This window comes from Tauraco erythrolophus, chromosome Z (assembly GCF_009769465.1).
Source record: "Tauraco erythrolophus isolate bTauEry1 chromosome Z, bTauEry1.pri, whole genome shotgun sequence".
Lineage (NCBI taxonomy): Eukaryota > Metazoa > Chordata > Aves > Musophagiformes > Musophagidae > Tauraco > Tauraco erythrolophus.
In genome coordinates this window covers 34,354,878-34,382,328 of record NC_141496.1, presented here as the reverse complement: position 1 = coordinate 34,382,328, position 27,451 = coordinate 34,354,878, and the positions used below count along the sequence as shown (strand labels likewise).

Here is a 27,451-nt window from a genome sequence, read left to right as displayed (position 1 = left end):
GCTGAGGAGAGCGGGCGGCGCGGCAGCTGTCGCGGCGGCGGTCCTGTGCTGCGGCCGAGACCCCGCCGTGCAGCTTTGCCGGCGCCGGGATCGGCTGTTGGGGCTGCTGCTTCCCCCCTCTCCGGGAGGGGGGTCCCGGCGCCGGGGCAATGCGGGGCGGCGGGGCGCTGAGGCAGGCGCTGCTGGCGCTGCTCCTCATGGCCGCCGCGCCCTGGGTGGGGGCCAGGCCGCGGCCCGCTGCCCCCGGCGGCCAGCCCCGGCCCAGCGTGGTGCTGGTGGCCTGCGACTCCTTGGTGAGTGTACCGGGCGAGGTGGCAGCCCGCGGCGTGGGGCCCGGCCGCCGCATGGCCGGGGGAGGGCGGGAGAGCGGCGAGGGCTGCCTCGGCGGCGGCGTTTCGCCTGACTGGAACCTCCGAGGATGTGGCAGCGAGGGCTTCCCGTGGCTGTGCCCGGGCTACAACCAGTGGCCCGCGAAAATAGGGCTGGTTTTTGTTGTCCGCCACCTCCGCGGGATGCACGGCTTGCTTGGGGCGATGAGAGCAAGCCTTCCGTGCCGCAGAGGCGCTGGGTAACTCCTGTGATCTGAAACAAACTCGTCGTTCTTCGCAGGAGTGTGCTCCGTGTTTTCATCAGGTGCATTACTATAGTCAGAAAAGTCCTGCGTAGGTGGTTCCCGCGGTCTGCTGTGGCACACAGCTCGTTCCTGCGGCTTGAGGCAGGTGAGGGCAGGACTGGGGGCAGGGCAGCAGTTAGCAGAACAGACCCGGTGTGTAAAATAAATGCTCTTTAGTTGGCCTGAAAAGCTAAAAAGAAAGGAAGATCGCTAAAACCTGTTATTCTTGCCGTTGTAAATCCTAAGAATGTTACGTTTCCGCAACAGGCGAAACAGAGAATTGCTGTAATCACAGATGAAATGACTGAGTTGGGCATCATGTATTGACTTACTCAGGCTTTTATGAGATATAACAAATATTGTGATAAACTTGTCAGATGAGTTTCTACAGCTAAAGGGATAAAGGAACCAGTAGCTATGTTTTTATAAATTTATAGTGGCTTTATTACTGTGAATTATTGATAGATCTGTTTTAACCCCCAGACAGGTAGAAAAGGGTATTTTTTTTTTTAATTCACAAATACTAAGTGGGTTTCCTCGCTTACAGCTAAAGACAGCATATTTTTTCACCCTCTTCTCACCATGCTTCTATCTGCCCACCCATCATACTAGAAATGCTTTTATCGGGGTTTTACTTTGAGGAAAGGGAAAACCTTGGTTTCTCTGCCTCATCTGAGCCTTTCTTCCTGATAAATGAAACGTAAGCTCCATGGTAGTACTTCCAAGGACTTTCACATCTCACCACTTCTCATTCACTGTTACCAAATCAACACCTGGCCCCCAGTCATTTCAGAATACCATCCTTGGCTGCACAGATAAGAGCACTTGACTTCTTTCCTGCTGCCTGTCATTCTTGCAATGAATTCTTCATGAGTATTTGGTAAACATGTATTATCCTTCTTCAGACCCCTTCTTAAAACCCGTTTGCTATAATTTCAAAGACAAAGCAATAGCTCCTTATTTACTTTCCTTTCCCTGACTGTATTCTGTGTTTATTTTTATTTTATTTCGAGAATATCAGTTCTCTTAACATTTTGAAGTAATGTGTGGGTTTGTAGATGAGAATTTTTCTCCAATTTTTCAGCTTTTTACTAAAGCTATTACTTACCATTAAAATGCCAGATTTATAATAGTTTAGGTTCTGGGAGTTCATCAATGGCCAGTTTGTCTCCAGGTACTAGCAGAAGCTACAGACAAATCTTAGTGAGGCTTCTGTATGTTATCCTGTAAGCAGGAAGATTCTCATGACTATCTGACAGGGGTTCGTGAGGTAACCCTTATAAAAATGAAAGACAAAACCCCAGGCGTTTGTGATGTTCTTTACAAAAACAATTAAGAACAAGGTGCTGTCTCTGACAGGCATCTGCTTCGTGACAGGTATTTGCATAGTGTGTACAAAGAAGGATATGTTAAAGAATCATTGTGTTGCTTAAGATTTTTGTGAGATGTATAATGTTTTTCTGGAAACAAAAGCTTAAGTCCTGCAGGCTGTCAAAGGGTATGGGCTCGCATTTGAAAGTATGCCTGCCTTTGTCACAGGTGATGCTCTCTATGAAAGACTCACACCTGTTTTTTCAAGTGTGACAAAAATTTTCTTCTCAGTGATGCTGGGCTGTGTTTGGCCTCCAGAACAGTGACCTCCTGCCTGAACAGCCAGCTTTCTCCTGCTGTGTCACATCAATCACTATGCTTCTCACAGGACTTGCTGTGGGAATGTGCTAGCAGGCAATTCAGCTCTGAAATTGCTGCTTGAGGTTAACTGAGTGATGACAGGCTTTGCTTGCAATGCAGCTCAAGTTCCTGGATGAAATGTGCTTGCTTCAGAATAATTGCATAGGCTCAGATACTTCAAAAACCACAAGTCCTACACAGTTCTTGGAGAATGGATTTCCAGAAATAGCTGTAGAGCTTTCACCTTCTCAGCCTCTTAAAAGCAACTTACTTCTTTCACTGAATAAACAAGTTGCTGATCTGTCCTGTATCGGAAGAATGAACTCTTGTCTCCAGCTGTTCAAACAAACAATATCTTTGTTGGAGAAACTTGTGAATATGTTGTTGACAGGATGACAAATCCATCATCTACTTTCTAAAGAGCACTTTCAACCTGAAGTTCCTTTCAAGTTCATATTGCAGATTACAGCTTTACTTCCAGTTTGTCCTACTGAATGCTTGCTCTAGTTGCCATTTGTAGTAGAGTATAAAATTAAGTGACCAGTCTATTCTGATCTCCAGTGGCCCGGTTTACTGTGTTGTTGTCCACTGCCAGGTGGTACTGGGATGCCACAGTTCGCTCTCCTGGTGCCACATGAAGTGATTCTCTGTACAATGCCATGTTATCTAATACCATTTTCTACCAGAAAACAAGTGGAGGGAATTGTTTTCTTCTGCATGCAGTCCCTGCATTGAACTCTAAAGAGTGAAGAAAATTACATTAGTCTGTGATCTGTGTAGTGTATAAGCAGTGGTCAGGTGGCTAGTGAGGTAATGAAGTGCTCATGCTGTAAGGTTAAAATATTTTAAACAGTGACAGAATAATTCTAATCTTAAAATATTTCAGAAATTTATAAGAATTATTTCCTACCCTGCAGCATAATTATGCTGTGCTTAACTCTACTTTGTGGGTTCTTTCTGAAATGTTGCAAATTCCAATTACATACAGTATTCTTCTTAAATTTTCACTTGGATGATTCATGCCTACCACTGGGAATCAAGGGTAATGGAAGCAGTAGTAACACAGACTGTAAATTCTTCAGGTTTACTCTCACTTATCTTTAGTGTTGGTATTTTTTGTCCTCTCGGAAATTATTCTAGAAAATGAAACTAGTAAAACTGAAGTGAAAGTTCAGAAACACATCTGCTAATGTGCAGAAACAGCATAGCATGAAATGGACAGGAAGTCTCACATTGACCGATCTGTATTCTTAAATGCTGAAGACAGAAAGAAGCTATTGTTCTTTCCATGTAAGCTTGGCTAGTGTTTCATGTAGGAGAATATTATGTTAAATACTTGTTTAAATATTATGTTAAATACTTGTTTATGTTAAATACTTTGTTTCAAACAGTTATTTTCCAACCAAATACGGGGTTTTTTTTAAAAGAAACCCCAACATTTTCTTAATAAAAAACTGTAGAGGGTGGCAGTTCTCAGAACCCGTGCATCCATATACCTGTTTTATTCTAACCTAATAGCATTTTCTGTTATCCTTTGGAGTTTTCACTGTCTCAGATGCCTGAGAAGTGTTTGTACCTGCTTCACATGTACTGTTATTTAAAGGTGGAATTTCACAAAAGGTAAGGCCTTGGTCCTGCATCCCTTGAGACTGTACATGTTCTTTACGTTTTGAAGTGGATGATCAAAGGTCTCCATCTGAAGCAGTCACAGAGTTTTTATTAGTTGAATAAAACTACCTATTCAGTATTCAGAGAAAGCAACTCCCATGGTTCACTGTTGGTCAAGCATTACACTTTTTTATAAGTAATCCATTTTATATTGATCTAATTAAAGCTTCTCAGCACTTTATTTTCCATACTTGAGTAGAATTGGCAATATTTAAGTAATAAAAGTTCAAGGTAACAAATCTATGAATTTAATGCAGCCAATAATTTGGGATAATGCTGTTTACATAGTTTTTCTGTGTTTGATTGTAGGATGGACGCTTGACATTTTATCCAGGAAATCAGACTGTGGATTTACCTTTCATAAATTTTATGAAAAGATATGGTACTGTCTTTCTCAATGCCTATACCAATTCTCCAATTTGTTGTCCTTCCCGCGCAGGTAGGACCAAACGAAACATCAGATAAATACTTAAATGTATTGATTTAAATGTGTGAATATGTGGTAACGATAGGAAATTTCAAAGGATTGACTTTTGTGAGATTTATTTTGGTTTTCAGTAAGACCCAATTTTTTTAATTTGTGTCTGAATTTATACAGTATTCGCATGTTTGATCTGTTTCTCTTTTCTGTTTCTCACGCTTCTTCCTTTCCTTTTTTTTTTTGTCCTCCTCTTTCAAGCTATGTATAAGCTCCAAAAATATTTTTGCAAACTTCACTGAAGCTTCAGTATTTTTTTTAAATCTTCAGGAGTTGTAGAGAAATCGCCAGTTTGTCCAGTTTGTCTGCTGCAGTGCTGAAGCTGCTTCAGAACTACTCTCTCTTCCCAGTACAAAGTTAATAAACCTCTTTCCTGTTCTCAGGAAAATGTATTAATATCATCTGAATAAATTGGGGCTGTTAGAACTGCCTTCTGATGGCATTTATTCCAAACACTCTGTTAAATACGTAGTGTATCCTTCAGTAGCTTTAATTCAATACTTCAGGGTGGGTTTTTTTTATTTGCTGCAATCATTGTCCTGTGTGCAATTTCACACTTGCAGAATTTGCTAGGAAGTTAGAAGGACAGTATATTCTTGAATCAAATGTTATGTCTTAAAACATTTCTAGCCTTTTCAATTGTTTCAGAGACCCTCCAGATGTGATGTAAATGAAAGGGAGATCCTCCTTTCTCCAAAGCATACATTGGAAGAAGCAGCCTGTCCTGACTGCAGCAGGCACAGGCTAGCAAATTTACTATTCCATTTGTTGATAAGCTAGTCTCCTTTTCTGTTTCTCAAGGTTATGTTTTAAGTGAGTGAGATTACATGAGCATGCCATCAGTCTGTTTTCTTTTTCTTGGTTTTTGAGTCTGTCAGCCAGTCTTTGTTGCTGAGAACAATAACCTGATGTTAGGTCATTTAATTCCCAGGAGTTTTGTGAAAATAGCAGCTAGAGCTTCCAGTGAGGAAGAGGCTGCATGATGAATTCAACAGTCATCAATTCTGTTCAGCATTTTAGGTGATCCATCAACATCATTGTGACCACTGGTCAGTCTTCACAAGTATAGCTCTGAACCAGTGCGACATCTCTTGTTTAGCTGGTAGCTTGGAGACCTGCAAGGAACTGAGAGTACATCTATTCTGGAGGTGTCAGGGATGATACTAGAAGAGATGGTGGATGAAGGACTTTGGAGTAGGGAAAGTGGGGGTATTATCATGGTACAGGGTTGGGCTTGAGACAATGTTTGTGCTTAGAGGATATTTCCGTTGTTCATAGAACAGCTTAGTTTCATTTTAGGACTCCCTTTGACTCTGAATTGGGGTTGGGAAGAGTGAACGATTCTTGACAAGCTGCAAAGAAGCACCGGAATTCACTAGTAAAAAATGTCCTTATAGTTCCTTTGCAGCTCTTCCCTTGGTTTCAGTTCTTCTTGGCCTGTTTTTAATAATCTTGCTTTGTTTCTACAGCTGGTAGTGAAGTAAATTACCTAGAGAGATAAAACTAAGGGCAAATAGTATTTACAAAAATAATGTAGTCTGATTCCCTCTGCAAACTTAACTTTAAATTCACGTTAAAATCTAACCAAAGTAAGGGAAGATAATGCTCTGGAACATGCATAAATACATGACTGTTTCATCAGGATCTGTACTACCATGGCGTTTTCTGTCTTCAATCAATAAAGTATATCCTGATCTACAGGAAACATTGATTTAATGACTGCATAGTCCTTGGAAAGGTGGCACCACCTTCTGTGATTCTGGGGATTATTTTAGTTAATGTTGTTATTTGTATTGATGATGAAAATAAAATTTGGAAGAGTAATGCTTTGTATTACCTGCTGTATTGGATCACAGTGTGGACTTTCAACCTCTAAAATAATGAGAAGATTGATCCCTTCTCATGTATGTTCGACTTACATTTAGATAGGAACTACTACTTACTCGTCAAAAAAGATGTATTTTTTTTCCCCCCAGCTATGTGGAGTGGTCTTTTCACTCATTTAACAGAATCTTGGAATAACTTCAAAGGTCTAGATCCAGATTATGTAACGTGGATGGATCTCATGGAGAAGCATGGCTACCGCACACAGAAGTATGGGAAATTGGACTATACTTCTGGACATCATTCAGTAAGGTAATCAGATAGATTCTCCTGCTATGAAACAGACAGGAGTGAATAAATCATGTAACGGGCTGCCAAGTGGTGTCTGTCTCTGACTGAAATGGTAGTAGCTTTAATTTTGTCCTGATTTTGACTGGGACAGAGTTAGTTTTTCTTTTTAGCAGCTGGACAAGCTCTGTGTTTTGGATTGCATCTGGGATTTGTTATGAGAAGAAGGCTAACAGTGCGCTGATGTTTATGGTTGGTCCTGAGACATCAAGGACCTTTCAGCTTCCCGTGTTTTGCTGGTGTGCAGGAGCACAGCAGGCCGGGGGGGAGTATGGCCGGGACAAAAGGTGCACAACTCCCCTTGTGATTTGGACTTAGACTTAGGATTGAGGGCCAAACTGGGCAATGCAGTATTCCGTGTCATGCCCAGTGTAGAGATGGAGGTTGACTGGGAAGAAGCTCTTGCTCTTCCAGGAGCTCTCTCTTGGACTCTAGGAATTCTGTCTCTTCTCACTTGTCCAGGACTGTGGTGTCAGGATTTAACAGTTTCGGGATTGCTTGTTGGGACAGGACAGGTGTTAGTCACTAGGTGGTGAGCAATTACACTGTGTATCTCATTTGTGTATATTATATTTTTTACTATATATTCTTATAATATTATTAATTTGTCATTATTAGTTTATTATTATTATTTTTTTTATTATTATCAAATTGTTCTTATCTCAACCCATGAGTCTCCTTCCCTTTTCCCCTTTAATTATTTTCCCCATTCCCTGGGGGTGGGGAGGGTGAGCAAGCAGCTGTGTGGTGTTTGCTTGCAACCACAACAAATTTAAAAGAAATTTTGTTCGAAACCTATCAGGGGTCTGTCCTGCAACTTTATGTAGAAGCCAGCATTTCCCATGCCAATGCACTTTGGCTTTTACCTGTAGCTGGAAGGTATCAAGACTGTGGTTTTGCCCAACATGAATGAAGGTTATTTTTGATCATTGGTATAGCTCCCCAAGTGACATTCGTAAAACGTTTTTGCCTTGCCTTTAGACTCCCTGGCTTGATTACAATACCAGTTTAGGAAAAGCAGAGCAAAGAAACATTATATGATAATACTCAAAATATTAAGCCTAGCATCACAAAACGAGTTGTTTTTTTTCAAAAGCCTATGTTTTCACAGACTTGTGCTGTACTTCCTATGCTGTAAAGCTTTCTTTTAAAAAAAGATGTGACTAGAATTAGAGCAATTTATGAAAAATGCTTAAACATTTAAAGACAAACCGCATTATGTTCAAAAAATAATAAACATAATTATTTGGGACAACTGTGTCTTCTTTCTGTGCAGTTTTTATGAAGATGCAGTATCTCCCTGATTAATAATGATGTCTGTTGTCTAAATAATAATTATAATAAAGAGTAACTTTTTCTTCAATTTTGAACAAGTTAGAGTTACTTACAATTTCCTCACATCACTAAAATGAGCAATCAGAAGTTGAAAGGTCACATTAGTAGTTAATAATACGTTGCACATATTTAATTCTTTTTATCTACAAAATACTTTATAAATACTATGCACTTCAGAATCTGGCCCAAGTAATAATTTCCTCTCCAGTTTAAGACTGTCAAAAAAGAAAAGAAAGATCTTTTCCCCTTTTCCGTATACCAGTTCTACACTGGAAGGAAAACATTATTCAGATACAGACTTAAGGCAAAAACTTCACGTTTACTTACTTTACCAGACAGTGTTCGTATTCGTGTTCTACTGATGCTTCTCTCTTGTCTCTGTCTGCAGCTCTTCTTAGTAACTTAGCGTCTAACTGTGAACAGATGGGTGTTCAACCTCTGGTCTTTTGCTTTCATTTTTTTTTCCTGAAGACTGCATTATTCTGTGTTATTGTTAAAACTTTTTTTGTTGTTTTTTTTTTTTTTCCAGTAAGAAACAATTGCCTGTAAAACGTAATAAAAAGTCACCTGCTATAGTATTATTCTGATTTTTTGTGCTTGTTTATATGAATGTTGGGAAAATTCCCTCTCTGCAAGAAACAACTGAACAATAAGATAAATGCTTACAGGTGTTTGTATTATTGTAGTGTAGAGATGGTTTGTTGTGACTGCCTCAGGCATTCATGCTGTTCAGAAGAGCATAGTCTTAACAGCATAAAGTGCTAGTAACAGACCATTCACTGAGAAAGCAAAGGGTCAGGTTTTGTTCTATGTAATGAAGCAAGACAGAAACGATTCTGTGGGTGCATCGTTCTTAAGCATTTCTAGACTAGAGTTTCAGTAAATTAAAATTACTCTGAAAAATGAAAATTATCTGTAGTATTATGCAGACCCTAACACTTTTCATCTGAATCGCTTTCGTGCAGAGAATATTCTGTGTTGTCTAAATAGTATTCAGTATGCACTCACCCTGCCCTTCACTGAGACAGAATACATGTTTTATAACATTGAAATTAGTTTAATCCAAAGTCATTCCAGGTTTAAAGAAGAACAGCTCTAAAGTAATTCTAGAAGTTTCCGGCTTTTGCTATGATAACCAAAACACAAAGGTGGCACTGAAAAAAAGATTGGTTGCATATAAATGTCTGAATTCCAGAACTGTTGCTTTCATTTGCCTGAGCTGAAGTTGATAGGTGAATTCTTCAGGCACATGGGGAGTGCAAAGCTGAACAGATGGTCTTTAGTTCTCAAATATATGTAATCGTGTAGGTATCAATGCAAATAGATTCATAGATTTTCTAGGTTGGAAAAGACCTTAGAGATCATCCAGTCCAACCGTCCCTAATCTCCCATTAAACCATATCCCTAAGCAGTTCATCCACCCTTTTCTTAAACACATTTAGGGGTGGGGACTCAGCCACCTCCCTGAGCAGCCTATTCCAGTGGCTGACAATCCTTTCAGAGAAAAAATACTTTCTAACATCCAACCTGAATCTCCCCTGACTAAGCTTATACCCATTTCCTCTTATTCTATCACCCAACACTAATGTAAAGAGCCCCTCCCCTACCTCCCCACCATCCCTTCTCAAGTATTTGTAGGCTGTAATCAGGTCTCCCCTCAGCCTCCTCTTCTCCAGGCTAAACAGCCCCAATTCCCTCAGCTGCTCCCCGTGAGTTTTATTTTCCAGCCCCTTGACCAGTTTAGTCGCCCTTCTCTGGACCCGCTCCAGGAGCTCAGTATCTCTCTTAAAGCGAGGGGCCCAAAACTGGACACAATATTCCAGGTGTGGCCTCACCAGTGCCGAGTACAGGGGCAGGATCACTTCCCTGTTCCTGCTGGTCACGCTATTCTTGAGACACGCCAGTATCCCATTGGCCTTTTTGGCCACCTGGGCACACTGCTGGCTCATATCAAGCCGGTAGTCAACCAACACCCCCAGGTCCTTCTCCGCCAGGCAGCTCTCCAGCCACTCTTCCCCGAGCCTATAGCGATGCTTGGGGTTTTTACACCTCAAGTGAAGGACTCTGCACTTGGCCTTATTAAAGCTCATGCCATTGGCCTCAGCCCAAATAAAAAAAAACCTAAAAATAAAATAAAAAATAAATGTGAGAGTATGTAGAAGAGGAAAATAATTTTTGGTTGTTTATGTTGCTTAACTTTCTGAGTTGGTAAACTCTGCTAACTCACAATCTCATACCCACAAACATACTCACGAATACTAAGATTTGCATTCAAGTAGTCTGAACAGAATTGCTGGCTTGTGGTAGGGCAAGTGATGTCATCTGATTAGGTCTTTCCTATTTTTCTGTTGACTGGCAAAGATTAAATGAGTTTGCATAGGTATTTTACACTCTTTAGGAGTAAAAATTTGCTATGGTGTGATACTTTGCCTTGAAATCTTGCTTACTTCAGTCTTCCAGAACATTAGGCGAATAGCCTTTTTATTTCCTTATTGTGGCAATCTTGATTGTATTTTGTTCTTCTGTTGGAATAAGAGGAAAAGGAGTGGCACACAGAGTGCGCAATGACCTTGTTGCCATCCCGTTATAAAGATGCTGCTGTCAAGTCATCTGTACAGTGATCTTAACACTGACAGCCCCTTCTTCAGTACTGACCTGTTTGCTGATGTCATTCTGTCCTTGGCTATCAATGCATGCTATTGCTTTGTCTGGTACGCTCACATTTGAATGGTTCTGTTGATACCATTTGAAATATTTTTGTTACAAGTCTCCACAGATGAGAAATAAATTAAGACAAATCAGGGTTTTGCAAAACAGTAACAGCACCAGAATCAGTGGAGCTACAGTCATGTACTCTGATTTTTCTCATTCTGCCTTGTATAGATTCATATACTTTACTGATAGGGTTCGAGTCTCACAAACAGAAATTGCAATGTAACCATATAATCAGATCATGTTTGCATAGCTCGTGGTCTCATGAGGCTGAATTCTTAGGCACTTTCAAGATAACAGAAAAGTGCTGCAAAGTATATGGTGTCACAGTTTTTAATTGTCTTTTGTGGTAGGCCTTTATCCTGCATTTTCACCTAGTGCAAATTTTTGATACATTTTTTCTAACTTTCCCTTCAGTGAGAGTTTGAGATCTGTACTGAGCAGGATCAAGCCCTTATTGTTATTTGAATAAGTGTGGGTAGGACTAGAGAATAAATGAAAATAAACACATGGTTAGCCAACCTCTCTATGACTACCTAAGAGGAATTTGAAAATGGCAGTTCACACAGTTTTTAATTTTTAAAAATGAAAACTGCAAATACAGTTCCTCAATCAGAGAAAAATGTACATCTCGTTCCTAGCATGGCATCTGTCTAGGCATTTAAAAACTAGCCAATTAAGTAATCTAAAAAAGTAGCCAATTAAGTAATCTATTAATAGCATAGAAGAGTTATAACAAAGGTTCCTGTTCATTGTGGAGGTAATTAAAATGTCCTCCTGTTTTAATTTCTTGTTAAAAAGGAAACTAGCAAAGGGATACAGAACAGTTCAGCTAGTGCAAGATGAGTAGTAGGTTCAGTGGAGATCAGCTTATTCCAAAGAAACCGATTTGACAGGGCACAACAGGCAGTATTATCTCTTAGAAACTTTTCTTAAGCATTTATGTTAGAGTCATAGAATGGTTAGAGTTGGAAGTGACCTCAAAGATCATCTAGTTCCAACCCCCCTGCCATGGGCAGGGAAACCCTCCACTGCACCAGGTTGCCCAGAACCTCATCCAACCTGGCCTTGAACACTTACAGGAATGGAGCATCTACAGCTTCTTTGGGCAACCTGTTCCACTGCCTCACCACCCTCTGAGTGAAAAATTTCTTCCTTATCTCTAATCTAAAGTTCCCCTCTTTCAGTTTAAAGCCATTGCCCCTTGTCCTATCACTACATGCCCTTGGAAAAAGTCCCTCCCCAACTTTCCTGTAGGCCCCCTTTAAGTACTGGAAAGCTGCTATAAGATCACCCCGGAGCCTTCTCTTCTCCAGGCTGAACAGCCCCACTCTCTCAGCCTGTCTTCATAGCAGAGGTGTTCCAGCCCTCGGATCATCTTCGTGGCCCTCCTCTGGACTCACTCCAGCAGCTCCATGTCCTTCTTGTGTTGGGGACTCCAGAGCTGAACACAGTATTCTAGATGGGGTCTCATGAGAGCAGAGTAGAGGGGCAGAATCACCTCCCTCGACCTGCTGGCCATGCTTCTTTTGATACAGCCCAGGATATGGTTGGCTTTCTGGGCTGCCAGTGCACATTGCTGGCTCATGTTGAGCTTCTCATCCACCAGCACTCCCAAATCCTTCTCCTCAGGGCTGCTCTCAATCCATTCTCCACCCATCCTGGACTTGTGCTTGGGATTGCCCCGATCCACGTGCAGGACCTTGCACTTGGTCTTGTTGAACTTCATGAGGTTCTCACAGACCCACCTCTCCAGCCTGTCGAGGTCCCTCTGGATGGCATCTCTTCCCTCCAGCGTGTCCACAACACCACACAACTTGGTGCCATCTGCAAACTTGCTGAGGGTGCACTCGATCCCATTCTCCATGTCACCAACAAAGATGTTAAATAGCACTGGCCCCAGTACTGACCCCTGAGGAACACCACTCGTCACTGGCCTCCACTTGGACATTGAACCATTGACCACAACTCTTTGAGCGCGACCATCCAGCCAATTCCTTATCCACCAAGTGGTCCATCCATCAAAACCATGTCTTTCCAGTTTAGAGACAAGGATGTCGTGTGAGACAGTATCAAATGCTTTGGATAAGTCCACGTAGACGATGTCAGTTGCTCTTCCCTTATCCATCAGTGCCGTAACCTCATCATAGAAGGCCACCAAATTAGTCAGGCAGGATTTGCCCTTAGTGAAGCCATGTTGGCTGTCACCAATCACCTCCTTATTTTCTATGTGCCTTAGCATAGTCACCAGGAGGATCTGCTCCATGATCTTGCCGGGCACAGAGGTGAGTCTGACTGGCCTGTAGGTCCCTGGGTCTTCTTTTTTTTCCCTTTTTAAAAATGGGGGCTATGTTTCCCCTTTTCCAGTCATTGGGAACTTCACCAGACTGCCACGACTTCTGAAATATGATGGATAGTGGCTTAGCAACTTCATCTGCCAGTTCCCTCAGGACCTGCAGATGAACCTCATCAGGTCCCATGGACTTGTCCACCTTGAGGTTCTTTAGATGGTCTTGAACCTCATCTTCTCCTACAGTGGGCGGTTTCTTTAAACGACAAAACCACCACTGCTCCCTGACCCTGTATTTACCTAATAAAAGAATTGATAACTTTTCTGCTGCAGTGTTTATGTGACATGGGTGTTACCTCCTTTTTCACCTCTTCACCTAGCCTTTTGGAGATTCTTATTTTGGCACATCTTTTTCTCCTCTGCTGCTTGAGTTCCTCTTGGATGTGTCAAAACATCACCTGTGTAGCTCCAGAATGTGGGAGGGGTCTCAAGTGGGGCTTTTTTGGGGTGTAATTTTTTTTGAGTTTTTGGAGTTTTGTTTTGGTTTGTTTTTTTCCAATTTCATAGATTTCTAGGTTGGAAAAGACCTTAGAGATCATCCAGTCCAACCGTCCCTAATCTCCCATTAAACCATATCCCTAAGCAGTTCATCCACCCTTTTCTTAAACACATCCAGGGATGGGGACTCAACCACCTCCCTGGGCAGCCTATTCCAGTGGCTGACAACCCTTTCAGAGAAGAAATTCTTTCTAACATCCAACCTGAACCTCCCCTGACTGAGCTTAATTTGATCTTAACCTCAGTCTGATTGGATAGTCAGACTAGCCTATGGCCTACACTATATTTTTTTCTGTATAAGTCAGCATTAGATGCATTTTGACACACACACCCACACACCCACACCCCCACACACCCACCCCTTTACTATCGTTTCATTTTAATGTTTATGAAACATGATTTCTCTGTAGACTATCTAGCTACCTTAACTTGTTCTAAGTAATTTGTTTAAGCCTGTTGACCTTGAAAGTATGAGCCTAAACAAGGAGTTAAAACAATGAAAAAAAAATCATTGTTAAGATAAGTCTGAATAGTTTTTCTGGAGGTTAAAAGTGCACGTGTAAAATGCCGATGGGGACAAAACTAGTTAGGTGTCATTTAAACAATAATAATGCTGTGTTTTGATGCAAGTATGTGATCAAATCTTGAACAGTTTCATATTTTGCAATTTATTTGGTGATACTGAAATTACCATGAACTAAATGAAGATTAGTCAAGGTCTTAAATGGAATGTTTCCTCCAACCTTTGTTTATGGTACTTGTGGTGTCATTCACTCTGGCAAAGAAACGAGGACATCTGCAGCCCAGATTTCTCATTGTTTTAGAGAGGCAACAATTGTCATGATACTAGAAAAGCTGTTACAAAAATATTTTATCATTAAAGGGTTGTCTTTTTTTTCTCTTCTTGCTTTCTCCCTACACCCTTCTCCTCTGTTATTGCCTTTTCTTGGTAAGAGTTATCAACTGTATCAAAGGCAATTGTACAAGATAAATCACTCTTACAGATTTTTGTCCTAAGTGATAGTGTTTAAAAATATTGTAATAGTACAATCCAAAACCAGAGCTTTGCTTCTACATGCAGCCTCTCCAGCAAGTTATTTCCCACAGATCTTTTTCAAAACACAAAAATCTAAGGCCCTCTTTACCAGATAAATACTGTATGAATCCATGCCAGAATGGGGAGCAGAATCAACAAGATAGAGATGCTATTTCTAAAAGTTATTTTGTAGATGTGAGAAGAACCATTCTGACAGGAAGTTACAATAAATGAGAAAGAAGATTCAGAAGCAGAAAAAAATGGCAGAAGCTTTGAGCATAAAATAGATGCACAATGGCTGTTGATCAGTTGAATAACAACTCCCCTTTATGTAGAAATTACAGATAGATTGCAGGTTCAAATATAGGGGAAGTTCTTCAGGAGTTTTTAACTCTTTTGACTTGGAGGAAAAGTGAAGAAAATACTTTCCTCTTGTTACCGAAAATCCAGAATAAGAAACTTATCAACACCAATGGGATGTAGATAAGCAGACACTTCTTTATTGCGGCGCCGGGTGCACGGGGGATATCTCCTCCTAGCGTGCGCACCTTGCACCAAAATTAAACTTCTTATATAGAGCTTACACATGCATAAACAAATTATTTCCCAAAAATCATTAGCATATTCTTCCCCTATTTCCGATTCTGCGCAATAAAATTTAGAATCATCTGGAAATGAGTCTGGGGTATAATATGGGTAGGTGGTCTATGAGTCGGTGGTCGCGATCTCCCCCTGCCGGAATTACATTTTGCTTAAGTTCACAGTTTCTGGTAATTACCTCATGGTTTCTTGGCAAGTACCCATAACTCGTTAAGGCTGGCCTTCTTCATTCTCATTAACCCAAACCTTGATAGCTACATGCATTCTTCTAGTTGTATGTAAGTAGCATAAATCAATGGGTAGGTCAACTTGTACTTGTTATCTAATTTCTACATGATTCTAACTTATCCCTTTGGTCTTGGTACAGGATTATACAAAGACTTTCATAGCAGCATCTGGTTACTGTACGAGCATACTTTTCATTGAAATATTTCTTATAGCTTTATATTATTGAAATCAATTGCAACCTATATTAATTACAAACTATTGATTAAATTCTAATTACTAAAATTCTAAGTATCAGTAACACTCTGAGTATGTATCTTATGTATATATTTGCAGTAACCGTGTGGAAGCGTGGACTAGGGATGTGGACTTCCTGCTCCGTCAAGAAGGGAGACCCATGGTAAATCTTACTGGTGACAGGAAGCATGTGAGAGTGATGGAATCAGATTGGCAGAATACTGATAAAGCAGTAAATTGGATAAAGAAAGAAGCCATTAGCCTTACTCAACCGTTTGTTCTTTACTTGGGACTAAATTTACCACACCCATATCCATCACCTTATGCAGGAGAAAATTTTGGATCCTCTACCTTTTTAACGTCTCCCTATTGGCTTGAAAAGGTATGTGAAGATGAAATTTAAATATAAATTATTTATAACTGTATTGGTTATGAACAGTATTTTATTCCTCGTGATTTTTTAAGTCAGACCCAGTTTTGATATTTCAGTACACAGTAAGAAGGTGCTTGGGTAAGATATTAAATTTGTGATTTAAGGCTAAGCAAATAGAAGTGAACAGTTCTCTGTTACAAGAAAGGGTTTGTTAGCAGTCACTGAATCAATAAAGAAATTTGGGGTTAAATGGCTAGAAACCTATTAAATGGAGAATGAAGTCGTTGCTATACTTAGCTGTGATTTTTTTTCGGTAATAGTCTGAAGTTCATTGTTTATAACATTCTGTATTGTGCTTGTTGTAAATAATGCTATATGTCATCATTCTCTTAGTTTTGCAGTAAGAGACTGACTTTTCCTATAGTATAGGCCTAGAATGTGAAGTAGTAGTATGACACAGGAGAAGTCTCTCTTTTCTATTAACTTCTTTCTGTGCTACTGTAGCTTTTCAATGGTTTCAGAGTGCAGAAAAGTCCTATTATGTCCATATGTGGAAGCCTAACAGATAGCACTCCATCCTAAAGAAGAAGTAAATATTTTTTCTCTCTCGTGTGGTCTCCAGGTGCCATTATCTGTCAGAAAAACATAAATGGTTTACAACAGCTTTCACTGCATAAAGGCATTAAGATTCTCTGCAGCTGAAGAACTGAGAATTAGGTTTGAAAAGACTTTATGCTTATGTTATAAAATAACATACACAATTTATATACCTTTTGGCCTTTCCTACTGGGGAACTGCAGAATGTCTTTATCTAGGTGCAATAAAAATACAAAGACTTTAAAAGAAGGATATACAAATTAAGGTGGATGTGAATTTCTTTGTAATAGTGCAGGTTGTGGGTTCTTTTGTTCTGGGAATGGTGAGGAGTTTAGAAAGAGGAAGAGCATGGGGAAAAAAACATACATTTGCAAAAAGCAAGATCTAGCTCGGATATTAAGGGAAGCTTTCTAGGTTCTAATTGCTAGGTTAGACATGTCTTGGGAAGTGTAAGTACCTTTTTTCAAGTCACAGACAGAGTTATAACATCTCTGACACGTTTTTGTCATCTTTAATCCAGTTAGAGTACTTAAACTCCATAGTTTGCTGAGGTCCTTTCAACCACCACATACACATACTCAGTTATGTGAACCACTTACTACCCTTTGTTGACCGTTGGCTGGTTCTTCTGGAATGTATCTGTATTTTGGCCATGGAAGAAGCAGTCTTTGGAGATGACAGATCAATCTCGTGAAGAAGTTTGAGTGCATAGATGAAGAACTTGAATTAAATTGTATGTTTACTGGTGAGCTAATACAGAACCGAGTATCGACATGGAATGTCTATGAAACCCTGTGTTGCTAAGCAGACTATCCCCTGTATTTTGCACAAGCTGACACTTTTTCAGGACATGTGGCTTCTTTCCTGAATTGTGACAGACAGACAAAGGGATTATGACTTTGTGAATCCTTAAAACTAGATTGTGGCCCCGTAGAAAAGGGTTCAGTCTTCTGACGCATCATGGATAGAGAGAGACAATTTTGCTCCTGTTATATCTTAACCAACTAATAAATACCATTTGAAGTGTGACTTTATATAGCCAAGGACCTTCACCGACAGGAAGATGAGTGAAGCAGTTGTCTGCTATTATTTCATTCCATGACTTCTTCTTGCAGCCTGTTTTATATAGAGCCTAAGAAAACTTAGGTTTTGTTATGGCTGCTTGACTGTTACGAAGCTGGCTTTTACCCCTGTGTTATGGGAACTTTAACACTTGCTGTCTCATCAGCTGTGTAGATTACTTAATACATCTGCTAGATAACTCAAGAGAGAATATTGACTCTTGTGAGAGGTGGAGCTCTGTGGTTATTGGAGCACATGGCCATTAACAGCACAGGTGGTCAAAGATATAGAATCACAGAATGGTTAGGGTTGGAAGGGATTTTAAAGATATCTAGTTGCAGCCTTCCTGCTGTGGGCAGGGACACCTTCCACTACACCAGGTTGCCCAAAGCCTCATCCGGCCTGGCCTTGAACACTTCCAGGGATGGGGCATCCACTACTCCTCTGGGCAACCTATTCCGGTGCCTCACCACCCTCTGAGTGAAAAATTTCTTCCTGAGATCTAATCTAAATTTCCCCTCTTTCAGTTTAAAGCCATTGCCCCTTGTCCTGTCACTACACGCCCTTGTCAAAAGCCCCTCTCCAGCTTTTTATAGGCCTCCTACAAGAAGGTACTGAAAGGCTGCTATAAGATCACCCCGGAGCCTTCTCTTCTCCAGGCTGAACAGCCCCAACTCTCTCAGCCCATCTCTATAGCAGAGGTGTTCCAGCCCTCGCATCATCTTCGTGGCCCTCCTCTGGACTCACTCCAACAGAGATCTATGTCCCAGAGCTGAACGCAGCACTGCAGGGGGGGAATCTCTTGAGAGCAGAGTAGAGGGGCAGAATCCCCTCCCTTGACCTGCTGCCCACACTGCTTTGGATGCAGCCCAGGACACTGTTGGCTTTCTGAGCTGCCAACACCCTGCTTCCCATCAACCAACACCCCCAAGTCCTTCTCCTCAGGGCTACTCTCAATCCATTCTCCACCCAGCCTGTGCTTGTGTTTGGGATTGTCCCAACCCATGTGCAGGACCTTGCACGTGGTCTGGTTGAACTTCATGAAGTTCGCAGAGGCACACTTTTCTCAAGCTTGTCAAGGTCCCTTTGTGCTTGAGAGATAGACGCTACGCTAGTAGCTCCCCAGACAGCTCTTAGTTATCGGTGCCACACCTTGGGGCAAAACCAAATTGGGTTCAGCAGGAATTGATACTTTAATTGCTGTACCAATAAACAGGGATGCAATACTTTTTGGAACAGCTTTGGTCTTATTGCTTTTGTGCTGCATGAAGCCCCTTGGACAGTAAGTGCCTCAGTTTTATCAGGAACCAGTGCTGCCCGTGTTTGAGTCCAGCACTGGTTGGGTCCAGCTGCAGGAGTGGAGCTATGGCAGCAGCCCTGGGAACGTGCTGCACAGGCACTGGAGTTACTGTGCTGTTATCTAGGCCTCAGCTCTGTTGTTAGAGAAGATTTTCAGAGGTGAATGAGCGCAACAGATGTGGTTTTGTCGTTTAATAAACTTAAGTTTTCCATATTGAGATTACATATTCTCTGCTTTGTGGTCATTCATGCTCTAAATCTACAATATAGAAGTAATTAACTCTGTTAAATGCAGCACTTTCTTAAGGGAACGTTTAAGTGTTACTGCCTGGGCTAAATGTTTGTGTCAGACTTTGAGGTTCTAATGCTGGTACTGCAGCGCACAAGATCTGTGAGCACGCCAGTTTGAATATACAAATCTAGCATAATTTGTAATTCATTGACTCCTACTTTTTCATTTCAAACTGATCTTACCTTCCGGTACTTAAAGGGGGCCTACAGGAAAGCTGGAGAGGGACTTTTTACAAGGGCATTGTAGCAATGGGACAAGGGGCAATGGCTTTAGACTGAAAGAGCGGAGATTTAGATTAGATCTAAGGAAGAGATTCTTTACAATGAGGATGGTGAAACACTGGAACACGTTACCCGGAGAAGTTGTGGCTGCCCCATCCCTGGAGGTGTTCAAGGCCAGATTGGATGAGGCTTTGAGCAACCTGGTCTATGGAAAGGTGTCCCTGCCTGTGGCAGGAGGGCTGGAACAAGATGATCTTAAAGGTCCTTTCCAACCCAAACCATTCTAAGATTCTGTGGTTATTTATAACTAAATGAATTGACACCTGTAGAAACAAATAGAAAAGTTTTAGAAAATTGGACTAATGTAGTGAATTCTTTTCATGAAGGTGTCAAGACTTGTCATCCACTGTCCTGAAGACCTTACCAGAATTACTGTATTTCCATGTGGTTCTGTAGGCTCACATAACAGTCTCTCTTTTTGATACGTATGGTTTATTTATTCTATAGTTAATGAGACACTATGCCAACACTTCTGCGCTTACTCTAGAGTACTCTTCTAGAAGATTGTTCTGCAGTATCTCTCTTAAAAAAAATATATCAGCTGGTATAGCACATATTTCTGGCTTCTGGCCATAGTTTCTAGCTGATTTTTGTAGCTCTCTTTTAATAAAATTACTTGATACCTGTGGAAGCAGAGGGGAAGTATGAAGGAGGTAACAGCACCATGTAACAGAGAAGCAGCTGGCGTTTTCTGGACCACAAATTGAGAACTGTGAATTTATGCTAAAAAGTTTCTAATTAAATCTGTTTTTAAAAAATTTGTTTAATTCAGTTGCTGAAGTAATGATAATTTCCTCTTATTTTTAGGTAACTTATGAAGCTATTAAAATTCCCAAGTGGTCTTCTCTTTCAGAGATGCATCCAGTAGACTATTACTCATCTTACACTAAGAATTGCACCGGAGACTTTACAAAGCAAGAAGTGAGAAATATTAGAGCATTTTATTATGCTATGTGTGCTGAGACAGATGCCATGCTGGGTTGGTAATGTTTCATTATATAGTGGATTTTCTTTTTCTGATTTTTTTAAGAAAATGCTAATAAAGTGGGTCTTCTGAATAAAAAAAAAAAAGACACCACAGTTCGGATCTGGGAGTAAGTTGGATAGCTTTCAAGGCTATTGCAAGGTGAATTCAGAGCACTGTGAAAAGTAATCACAACCACCCTGTAAAAGGCCAGAAACTGCAGCAAAACATTGCTTGACCCATGTACAAGAAGAACTAAATACCCATTGACTAAGTGCTAACTGAAATAATGGAAACAATTGCGAAGGGGACAGACTGGCAAAGCGAAGCTGGAAGGAAAGATAAATTTTAGGGCATAAGCAGCTTCCTTGGAGATTGATTTCAAATGCATAGACTATTATGCATAGACTAAACAATAAGGTTACCTTTGAAGTCTCACTTAGCATATTATAGAAAGTTAAGAAGAAAAAAATTAATTAGGCATTAAGAATTCTTCGTAGTTTGCAATAAGATCTACATACAGAAAAATTGTAATGCAAACGGGTCTTAATTTACAATATTTTATTTCTTAATTTGAAAAGTGACAAAGAAAATAAGAATTTCCTTATTCATGAATAAATAAGCTAATCTTTTTAGCAATGTTAGAATGATAAAATAATTTAAAAGACACGGAATTACTCTTCCACATTTTATGAAAGAAAGATCAGCGATAGCCTGACAGCTTTAGAGAATGAAGGTATAGCAAAGTAACTGCACTGATGTTTAATTTGTTAACATATTTGAAGTTTTTAACTAGTCTGTTTAAGCAAAAATCATCTTAGTGTTTTAACTTTAAAGGTGGCAATTAAGCGAAGCACATACATGACTTCATTGGTCTTTGCCCTGTCTTCTTTGCACAAACATATGTTTGAGCAAGGGGCTCCTGTAGGCAAATAGGCACAGGAAGGAGAGATTTCCACTGATTATGTGTAAGGTGGATAGTGTCAAGAGTCCTTCATCCTAAATGTAGTGTCAGGGCTTCTGCTAACCCATTTTACTGCTGTTGAAGAAGCTGTTATTAGCTACACTAGAAATTAAAAAAAGTGGCAATAGCAAAAATGCAGCTTGTCTTGTGGTGCATCCTTCTTGCCTTTTGAGATGTTTATAGTTGTTGTTCAATGCACTCTGCCTTCTGTGGCAGAGAGGCATTTCCAACCCTCCAGCTGGGATTCGTCAGAGTTTGCATGCTGTTTTGCAGGTATGGAAGTTGGAAGGAATCTTTTGAACATATCCTTTTCAATATTTTTTTCTTGTTGCAGGTGAGATTATTTCAGTTCTGAGAGATACTGGGCTTCTTAAAAGAACAATCGTTATATTCACTGCAGATCATGGAGAACTTGCTATGGAACACCGGCAGTTCTATAAAATGAGCATGTATGAAGGAAGTTCCCATGTTCCTCTTTTGGTTATGGGGCCAGGCATAAAAGAACAGCAGCAAGTACCAACTGTGGTATCTCTCGTGGATATATATCCTACTATGCTTGGTGAGTTAAGTAATTTCAAATTAAAATTTTCTTCCTCAGTTACTAATTATTATTATGCATTTGTATTATGGTCAGAATTACATCTCCACTTTGTGAGGCAATGTAGTAACATAATAGGAGATAACAAATTACTTGTGGTGCATACACATGGACGTAATACAAATAAAAAGGACTGACGTCAAATTACTTACATACAGATGGAAATTACTTTTAAGAATGAATTTTTGAACAGTTACCTGTGATAAATCACGCAAGAGATTAATCTCTTGGGAACTAAACATTAGGTGAGGTTGCCATTTGAGGCTTTATCTGGGATCTTTTAGGCTCGTGATCAGAAAATTTTTCTTTTCAAGGCAAGCTGCAAAGCTCACTCTTTAAGAAGTGTCTCATGTACACTGCAATTGCCTGAGAAAATGTGGGGCAGTAGATGAAACTGTACTTCCAGCAGTAAAAGTCAATGAAAAATCTTTTTCTATATTGTTTTAAGTTGATTTTCTGAAAACAGAACAAAATATATTTATCTACCTGTCTCTTCTCAAAACTTTTGAAGCAGTTATCCAGTTGAAAATAGGATATAATCTGAGTAGCTTTCCCTTCCAAATTCTGATATCAAATCTTTTATATATATAAAGTAATCTGTATTAGATGTGGTTCTTATACAAGTTGTGGTATCATAGGCAGAGAGTTAAAGATTTCTTTTTTCTTCGTTGTGCCTTTTCCCCAAATAACATAATTGTTCGTTAACAACAACATCCTTCATTCTAGTTCTCTTCCTCCTTGTTTTTCTTCCCAGGGCTTTGTCTTGATAAGTCCTTTCCTTCTCTTCTGGCAGTTCCCCTTTCCTGTAATCTGAATGTCAAAAAAGGCACATACATCAAGATGAATGAGAAAACCTGGAGAATCATCTCTGGCATCTATTATCTCTTCAGGCTACATGCTACTGCTGACTAGTGAGGAAACAGATTTCAAGTCCTTTTTTCATGATAAACGTAGTCCCTTTGCTTTGCTTTGTCTCAGGGCCATAATCTCTCTTTAAGCCATCCTCCAAATGCTTTGCTCAATACTTCCTCGCTGACTTTGAGATTAGGCACACCCCATAACGAGTGTGGTACAGATGTTTTGATTCCAGCAGAATCTGTGTGTCGTGGGTCATTCTGCCAGGAGTGCAACAGCTCTTCCATTTTTGAACAGCATGTAGCATAACCTTTCCTCTAGACAGCACTGGCTTTGTTGGTCCACATGGAAGTATCTCTGGATCTCTGCTGGAAAAGCAGAAGGTGTCAGCCTGGAGCATTCTTTGCATGTGGAGAATGCACTTACTGCAATTAATAGCATTACTCATTCAGGATGACAGAAGGGGAAGGCCTATATCCCTTTTTCATTTGTTCAAATGTAGTATTTATTTGTTCAAGTTTTTAGCCCACACACTGGAAGCTCCTGGGTTTGCATGTTACAGGTCTGCAATGCCAGACTTTTTATTTACTAGAGGAAGAACTACAGATTAATGACAGGTATACATGCTCTAGAAACAGAAGAGAAAAAGGTGCTGATGAAGGAAGAAGTCACCTGTGGGCAATCTGGTTGTACTATCACCACTTGGCATAGAACAAAAGATAAAATAATGCCACAGTGCTCTATGAAACGGAAAGTGTTGAATTTTGAATGACTATATGCTATGTTCAGTAGGATGATTAAAAATAGCAGTACTGTCATACCCTGTTTTTAGGACATGCTGAAGTTTAGGTAACATCCTTGGGCTTCTCAGCTATGTTTTTCAAAATGTCTCTGAGAGATCTTTGCAGCCTCTTAATATTGACCTGATCTTTGGAAGCTACAGACAGTTGTGATGTAAGGTGATACTGAGGAGCTTATTCAAATTCAATTTACAGCATCTTCTAGGTGCCACCTGGTAGGCTATAGAGTCATCCTGTGTTTTCCTTATGTGCACTGTATTGACACCACCTCTGATACCATCTTTATCTCCAGCCCTGCCAGAGAAACAAGTGACTCTGTTCCTCAGTTTCCCCACCAGGTATAGGTGATAACCGTAACAGACACCTTTTGTAAAGTATTTTGTTATTCACTGATGAAGAATGCTAGATAGGAGCTTAGCACCGTTATTATCAGAGAAGTGAATGGTTAGACCATGTTCGATATGGAGCTTTTTAGGGTCCTTTTGTGCTATCACAATCTGTCCCTCTTTCCTGAGGCAGTCAGAGCAGAAGAGAAGGGTATAAATCCATGATTTAAACAAGTAAAGGAGCTCCACCCATCACTGGAGGCTATTGCAATTGGTTTTAACATCTGTTAAAGATTAGCTTAGACGTAGCTGACACCGCTTCTGATGAGGATGGTGGGCAACCGACCTTGAAAAGTTCCTTAAGTTCTTTTATTACTTGCATATTTTTGGGTTGCTGTGTTCTACAAGGAGAATAATTAGGAATGCATGTTCTATTCCTGTAATAGCATTTATGTTCAGACACCTGTAGCGTTACGTTAGGCTTTTTTAATCACAGTAACAGGAGTGGCGTTTTGACTTTGTGTATCTTTGCTTAGATATAGCAAGAATTCCTGTCCCGCAGAACCTCAGTGGATATTCTCTTATACCGCTGCTACGTGGAAAGGCTGAAACCGGTGTGTCACCCAGAGGGCCTCGGCCCTCATGGGTGTTGAGTGAATTCCATGGCTGCAATGTGAATTCTTCCACGTACATGCTTCGAACTGGCAAATGGAAATATATTGCGTACTCTGACGGCAGTTCAGTACTTCCCCAACTGTTTGGTATGTTACAACTTTTCTGTCCTAACCGACTGATTGATTTACTTAAATGCAAATTGGCTCTTAACTGACTTTTTGTTTGTTCCAGACCTTTCTGAAGATCCAGATGAGCTAACAAACGTTGCCATAAAATTCCCAGTAATTGTACGTTCCTTGGACAAAATACTCCGCTCTATAGTAAATTACCCAAAGGTTTCTTCTTCCGTTCAGAAATATAACAAAAGACAGTTTATAAGTTGGAAACAAAGTTTAGGTCAAAATTACTCAAATGTTATTGCCAACCTTAGGTGGCATCAAGACTGGTTAAAGGAACCAAAAAAATATGAGAGTGCAATTGACAAGTGGCTTGGTCAAAGTAAGTAAATAAAAACAACCTAGATTTAATCTGACTGAGGATGTGAAAACATTCTGCGTTTCTAATGCTATGCTGTATTTCAAGTGTTACAATTTCTGTCTTATATAAGCTATTGAAAGCAAAGATGCCCAAACAATTACTGCTTTGTGTTAGACAGCCAAAAGCATTTTATGCAACTAGCCAGCACAACAAATCTCGGATTTTACCTGTTATAACTCTGTCATACATAAGTATACATAGGATAGGAAGGATAGTACCTAAGTACTAATGGCATGTATGCAATATTTAGCTGGTTGCAAAAATGCACAGTATTAAGCATTAGAACTCAACAGGAATTTCCGTTTCTAAGGACAGACTAAAGCAAGGATTATAAAATTTAGTGTAGTGTAGTGAAATACTCTGAAGCCCACTTTTTGTCAAGGCAGATTTTAAGTCCACAGTCAATACACATTCATCCACCTTGAAGAAGCTATAGTGCTTAAAATATAATCAAGAAGTTAACAACTAGTATTGGTCTGAATATAGATGCAGTTTATTCAAGTACTTACTATGTCAGCGTTCCTGTTTTATGTACAATCCTGTATGATTGACTCTCCATCTTTTCAAGATAGGTCTTCTAACCTATTGCTTTTGGATCTGGAACTTACACTCCTTGCTGATAAAAATTTCATAATATGTATAGGCTACTAACTGAACATGTGTGCAAGCGAAGAGGAATCTGGTCTCTGGTCACTGTTGGAAATTAAAAGCAAAACAACAAACCCCACTGAGAAAAACTGTGAGTAGAGCAGTTCTCTGAAAAGTGTAGAGTGATTTGCATAGCATAAGATGAAAACTACTTGAATAAATCTGTTATGCAGTTAGATTCTGCAGGAAATGTTTTAATGAGCATCAACAAGTGGAGAGCTGGGACCTGCAATGTATACAAAGGAGATGCAATTGAAGCTTGCAGAAAAAGTTAACGTAAAAATACTCTTGTACATTTTCCCAGGGATATGATAAAAAAACAAAGCGGTTTTGGAAGAAGGTAAGATTTAGCTAGTAACTCTTCTGCTTAAAGAAAAATGTAATTGCAGCAGCACGTAAATTTGCTTATTCTTAAACACAGTTGTTGCTGCTATAGTAACAGTTCAGGATGACATTATACTTGATACCTAAATGCTTTCTGGAATCTGTAATGAAATACTCAGCAGTAGCAGTAAGCTACTAAAAACATGAAAAATGCATGTGTTTTCTGATGGCTAAGCACTCCACATGCATTTGTAAACAACTTACCACAGTAAAATTAGGTACATAATTATGAATGTTTTAGTTATTTGATATTTTTTTGTTCATAGAACATTAAGGCTAACCTTATGCTACGTACTATTATAGTAGCATTTTTTTCCTTTTGTTTTTTTTTGGTAGGCAAGGAACAAATTAATAGTTAAAAATCCTTCAAACACTGTAGCATGTCATTATAATTCTTGCTAAAATGACTTCAGAGAGTGATGAAATCATTTAAACGAACACATCTTAGCAGTGTAATGTAAACTGCTGCATAAGTAAAGAAAATAAGTATATCCATATGAAGGCTCATTCAGTGGGGAAAGGAATAAATAAATTGATCACTTTCCAGAGGTCTGAACAGAACGCAGTACATTTGCCCCATCCCTGAAAGTGTTGAAGGCCAGGTTGGATGACGCTTTGGGCAACCTGTTGTAGTGGAGGGTTTTCCTGCTGTCGTGGTTTTATAATAAAAGGACTGAGGGTCGAGACAAGAACAGAGAGGGAGCACCCACCAACCGTGGTCCCAGGCAAAACAGACTCAGTTTTCTTAAAACAAAACAATTTATTAACAGTTGCTTAAAAGGACAAAGGGAAGCAAAAACGGTTACTTGAGAGGATAAAGAGAAAAACGAGGCCATATCTTAAAAACAACACCTCCCCCCCCACCTTTCCTTTTGTTCCCGGCTCTACCTTCCCCCCAGCGGTGCAGGGGGACATGGAGTGGGGGACTGCAGGTCAGTTCATCCATATTGTTACTGCCGCTCCTTTCTTGAGGAGGAGTCCTTACACCATTTTCCCTTGCTCCAATGGATCCCCTACTCACGAGGAAAATCCACAAACCTCTCCAGTGTGAGACCTACCCGCAGGATGCAATCCTTACCATCGGATCGCTCCACTGCAGGCTTTACCACAGTCTCGGATTCTTAGGGAGTTGTGGCCACTTGCTTCGGCGTGGATCATCCCACAGACTCTAGATGCCTCACAACCTCGTCGTGCATCCCAAGCTCCATTATTAACAGTTACTTGTTTTGCATCCCATGCTCCACGACCTCTCTAAAGCTCA

At 40.2% G+C, this 27,451-nt stretch overlaps 1 protein-coding gene across 1 annotated transcript; it reads left to right on the top strand.

Annotated features, from left to right (window-relative positions):
• Positions 1-149: 149 nt before the first annotated feature.
• ARSK (arylsulfatase family member K) lies at positions 150-27,263 on the top strand. The gene is made up of 8 exons (XM_086629506.1): positions 150-293; positions 4,262-4,391; positions 6,407-6,566; positions 15,695-15,977; positions 20,307-20,478; positions 21,762-21,986; positions 24,543-24,767; positions 24,853-27,263. Exons 1-8 carry the CDS (start codon positions 150-152, stop codon positions 25,125-25,127), a joined length of 1,614 nt encoding a protein of 537 aa, XP_086485632.1. The 3' UTR covers positions 25,128-27,263.
• The last annotated feature ends 188 nt before the right edge of the window (positions 27,264-27,451 follow it).

What these genes read in the sequence shown, in the direction of transcription:
- ARSK (XM_086629506.1), top strand. Translation starts at nt 150, where the DNA reads ATGCGGGGCGGCGGGGCGCTGAGGCAGGCGCTGCTGGCGCTGCTCCTC. An exon ending in TGGTGGCCTGCGACTCCTTG is followed by an intron (nt 294 to 4,261) that starts GTGAGTGTACCG and finishes GTTTGATTGTAG; the next exon opens with GATGGACGCTTGACATTTTA. An exon ending in CTCCCTATTGGCTTGAAAAG is followed by an intron (nt 15,978 to 20,306) that starts GTATGTGAAGAT and finishes TCTTATTTTTAG; the next exon opens with GTAACTTATGAAGCTATTAA.